General features: G+C 39.6%; 1 protein-coding gene across 1 annotated transcript in view; it reads left to right on the plus strand.

The window, feature by feature from the left end:
• Positions 1 to 1,129: 1,129 nt before the first annotated feature.
• LOC116695065 (uncharacterized) overlaps positions 1,130 to 5,035 on the plus strand; it is a 103,930-nt gene continuing 100,024 nt past the window's right edge. Inside the window, exon 1 of the mRNA XM_032525113.1 lies at positions 1,130 to 1,412. Coding sequence (XP_032381004.1) covers positions 1,355 to 1,412 — 58 coding nt within the window. The 5' untranslated portion in view covers positions 1,130 to 1,354. The remainder of the gene's footprint in view (positions 1,413 to 5,035) is intronic.

Below are 5,035 nucleotides of genomic sequence, written 5' to 3' on the forward strand. Positions count from 1 at the left end.
CAGGCAAAAGGTCAACATTGTCACCATGCTGATGACTCATCTAGAAGACACATGGAATTAAAGAACCAGCATTGTTCCTATATTGTAGGGTAGTGCCAGTTAGCCCTAGTATTAGAGTACAATATATGGAATTAAAAAATAATTATTATTCATTTTTTTGTTCAGTTCTAACATAACTATTTATTTGTAAACTAACTATGGAAAAACATAATTCGAAAAGCAGCATGCAGGCTAGATTTCTCCTTTATTTTTGGTATATTTTAACAGCCTGTTTTCACTTCTTAGAGAAAGTGCTTTGAGAATGATAACTGAACAGATGTGTTTGGTTAAACTAACACTGTATAGGTAAAGAGCTGGATTGGATTCAACAGAGTGCAAACTTACCCAAACAAAAATTAAAAATATGGCAAAACAGAACTGCTAGGGTTGCTCTAAATTTATTATAAGTTTATTTTGTTAAACAGCAATTTTGGCTCCTGCACAAAAGATGTTCTTGTCCTGAGGTAGCATTTTTTGACTGCTATGTGTAAGCAGATAATATGAACCTACTACAAGATCATCATCCTTCAAGTTTAGGGGAATAAATAACATAAATGTACGAACAAATAAATAAATTGTGACCTAATTTTATATATATAAATATATGCCTAAAGACAGAGAAAACAATGTGGGAAACCTGGCTGTTTAGGCTGCAAAAGGGACAAATAATTGCCATAACTGTTACTTTGGAACTTTCCGTTAATATTTTCACTTTGTCAACATGCAGAAATATGTGTGGGGGAAACTCCAAGATCTGTTAGTCATCATTTCCCAGCAGTGAGCATACGTGACAGTTTGTTGCAACAGTCTTGTTTCTAAGAAAGCAATCTCTTCCATTACATGCTTCTCCATTGCCAACCTTATAACTTATTTTCCCTTAAACAAAACAATGCATGTGGTAAAAAAAGAATCTACCTTTGTGGTGTTTTGTAATCATCACTTTCTCCTTCACTACATCTGTTTTAAGACCCAAGTCTTCGCAGAGAATGCACCGGAGTTCACCGGACAGCTTTTCTTTGTTCTTTTTTTCCATTTGGCTTCCTGTCCTGACGTGCTCCTGCAGCTGTGTGATTGGCTGCCCAACTTCCTTAAAAACTTCCGCAGTAACAAAAACACAGAGCGATCAGCTGACACTGTGTGCAGTAGTAGAAAGTGCAGATATGCAGTAGTACATTTTAGAGTTTGACATTTGTCTCTTAATGTCCATGTAACTACAGTGTGAGAAAACTGAGGAACGTTAACAGAAAGTGGTATCTGGAAGTTGTCAGAAGTGAGTGGAAGAAGTCGTCTCCCAGCAACAACAAACAAGTGCAATATGGGCAGTGAGTACCAACCACTGACTTCAGCAGAGTCAGGCAGAAGCTTGCTTATAGGTATGTATGTTGTATCATCAGGAAAATATATTACACTTTGTACTTTAATAGTAATCTGATTATTATCAGGTTTTTTCTTAATCTAGTAACTGCTTCCTGACACCAGGTGAAACCATGAGGCCAGGGCCTGTATCTATCCTCTCAGAATCCCTCTGAGGAATTATATTGAAAGTTTAACTAGGACTATACCCATTCCTACCTCAGAGCAGAAGTCCTTCTCCTAGGAGAGTGCATGACACTCATCTGCTAAGTAGTTTTCTGAAAGTTTAAGTTTGAAATTTTAGAAAGTGGTCAAATTGGAATCATTTTTATGTGATATTTGCGCATATAACCTAAATTCATTAGGTTATATGTGCAATAGATAATGCCAACATAAATAATTAATTAATTGTTTTACAATGCTTATATATAGCCTGTAAATGTGCAGTATTCCACAAGCAGCAATAATCCCCTCTCACCATTAAAGGGGCACCCAACTGATTTTGCACATCAGCTTCATTTAACTTATCACAGACTTAGCATAATATTCGAGGTAGGAAAAATACTATTCATCTTTTGATGATCATCTGTTTTTTCAGGACAAACTGGGCTGTTGAATATTTGGGCTGCAGTGATGTCACTTGAATGTAAATTAAAATTATGGGACCATAAGGAAAAATGAAAAAGTAAAACGAAAAATTAATCTCACAGATATGTATTGATATCACACAAAGAGCACTGCTACAGAAGCATTTCTGTTTTCTAAAAAAAAGGGTCTCCTATGTCTTGGGAGTCAAACAGTGAGAAAATTACCACTATAGTTTATATAGTGGACAAAATAAATATAGCCTACATTTCTTCAAAAATAGTCCAGATGCTTTTGCTTTTTGTGAATAGCATTCACTTACTCTGATTCTCCACCGGGCACGTCCTCGCTGCGTTCTGGCTGCATTCCGGTTTATATCCATCGTCCGCCAGACGCCAATCCACACTGGGAGCGTCTCAAGAAGCGGAGTGTCTTGCCGCCCAACTCACAGATTATTTCCTCTACTTTACAGAACATTTCTGTTGCTATTAAATGCAGTTGTTATTAAACTGCATGCCTTCTCTTTTTGTTGTCCTTAAAAATAAGTTGTGACGTCGTGTTACGTTGTTCTACCTCCATGATGGATCTTTCGTTATCCGAGGTGTTGTAGAGGAGACATCAATGATATTAGGGGGTTTCATTCCTGCCTGGCTGTTTGAACGGCCCGCGGCTTGCCTGAAAATAGACTTGGCACTTATCTTTAGCAAAGCTGAGTGGAGAGCAGCTTCTGAGACACGCTGTGGCACGGCTGGTGGAAAATCAAGCACTGACTTGAAGGACTTCCGGTTATTGCGCGCTGCTAGACAGATGTGTGACAGTAAGCTCCTGTGTAAACTTAATGAAATAGCAACCAGGTAGCCTCAATGATTTAGTGAAATGTTAGTATTTGTCTCAAAACTCAAGAAAATGAAAATGCTGACAAGACCGCAAAACAACAACAACAACCACTGCTTAACCACCACGTAGCCCCAGCTTGGCTGAGCGACAATACAACTGCTGACTCTGGCCAAATTCTTGATGTCATTCACACAATGAGGGAAGAATTTGTTTCACGATTTGATGGGCTTTTTAACGCTATTCAGGTAGTGCAGGGTGAACTGAAGGCACCGACCGGCCAAATGACCGAGGCAGAAGACAGAATTAGCACCAATGAAGATGATCTAGCCTCTCTGAAAACACAGACCACTTCCATGAAAGCAGCTATGGAAGCTATGGAAAACCAAGCCTGCTGCTCAAATCTGCGCTTCATGGGTTTGCCCGTGTCAACAGAAGGAGGTGATATGTGTGGATTTCTAATGTGCTTGGTGAAAACAACTTTCCTGGGCCAGTCCTAATCGAAAGAGCACATCAACTTGGCAGAATTTACAACAAGGGTGGAAATCCACAAACTGTGCAAAGGATGGTGGTAATGAAGTTCCTGAACTACACAGATAAGGTACGAGTCATGAAAGCTGCCAGGACCAACAGAAATATAATTGTCGATGATAAGAATGTTATGTTTTTCCCCAACGTTTCTGCTTAAGCAAAGAAAAGTTTTGGATTTTTCAGTGAAAGAACTGGCCTCCCTCTCCATCCACGATCTACGTTACGAAATAATCCATCCTGCTACACTTCTGGTAGCGATCAAGGTATACTTTTGATACAGAAGCAGAAGCGTAGGTGTTTTTGTGAGCTGAGGGCTGATACCTGGGTTGCGGAGGCCAGGTGAGCAGCATTGTCCAATGATTAGGCGTTCCATGTGTAGGCGGCCTGCCAATCGGAAGGTTGGTGGTTCGATCCCCGCCCCTGCAGTCATTGTCGAAGTGTCCTTGGGCAAGACACTGAACCCCGAGTTGCCCCCGGTGCTGCGCATCGGAGTGTGAATGTGTATGAATGTTTATCTGATGAGCAGGTGGCACCTTGTACGGCAGCCCCGGCCACAGTGTATGAATGTGTGTGAATGGTGAATGTTTCCTGTAGATGTAAAAGCGCTTTGAGCAGTTGTTAAGACTGGAAAAGCGCTATGTAAATACAGCACATTTACATTTACATTAGTAATGTGTATAACGCAGTCGTACTATAGTTAATCTGTTTCAGGACCGTTTAAAGACTTTAACATTTACACTGCAAAGTAAGCTACCTCTAACTACTATAGGCTATGGCCTTATACGTTCACTTTTAAGGTTTTGTTGGGAGCTCTGTCATTATCGCTAGGTATGCTGTTACTCATCATGTGGACATGGGTGGACCAGCGTAGCGCCATAGTTTGGCTCTCTTTAGGGGCCGATTGGAAGTGTGAACTAGGGGAGGGTTGTGTGTATTTTTTGTGTGGAAATGCACTCTGTTATGTTCATATTGTTCTAACGCACATCTTTTTATTTTTCTTCAGTATATTTTATTTCTGTTCAACACTCAACTCCAGCCAACATATATGCTACACATTATCATGTCTGAACTTCAGTTCCCTTCTTAGAATTTAAGAGGTTTAAACAACTTGTCAAGCTAAAGCAAGTTATGAACAGGATTAAACAACTAAAAGCCAAAATAGTTTTTCTCCAAGAGACACACTTGATGTCTGAAAACGTATTGAAAGTGAGGAGGAAATGGCCAGGTTGGGTATTTTTGGACTCATTCAGTTCTCACTCTTGTGGGGTGATTAATACATAATTCCCTACCATTTCATGTCATTAATGTTGATGAAGATCGGTTTGATAGAAACCTTATCAATCACTTAGGCTTATTCTTGTTAACTTATATGGTCCCAATGTTGACAATCCCTCCTTTTTCCCAAAAAATGTTTTTGTCCCTGGTTGATTTGTCTGGTGATTTCATCATAGGTGGAGATTTAATTGCACTCTCCAAGCTGACATGAATAGATCCACAAGGTTAGATGTTCCCACAGTCAAACAAGAAAGGATTTGATGCAAATGGAAATTTTACTTTATGAGTTTTTTTTTTTAACAATAATATGAGTACCCCCAGCCTGCCTATGGTCCCCTAGTAGCTATAAATGGTGATAGGTGTAAACCGAACCCTTGGTATCCTGCTTATCCTTTGAGAAAATAAAAGCTCAGATGGG

Source organism: Etheostoma spectabile, chromosome 9 (genome assembly GCF_008692095.1).
Source record: "Etheostoma spectabile isolate EspeVRDwgs_2016 chromosome 9, UIUC_Espe_1.0, whole genome shotgun sequence".
NCBI classification, from domain to species: domain Eukaryota; kingdom Metazoa; phylum Chordata; class Actinopteri; order Perciformes; family Percidae; genus Etheostoma; species Etheostoma spectabile.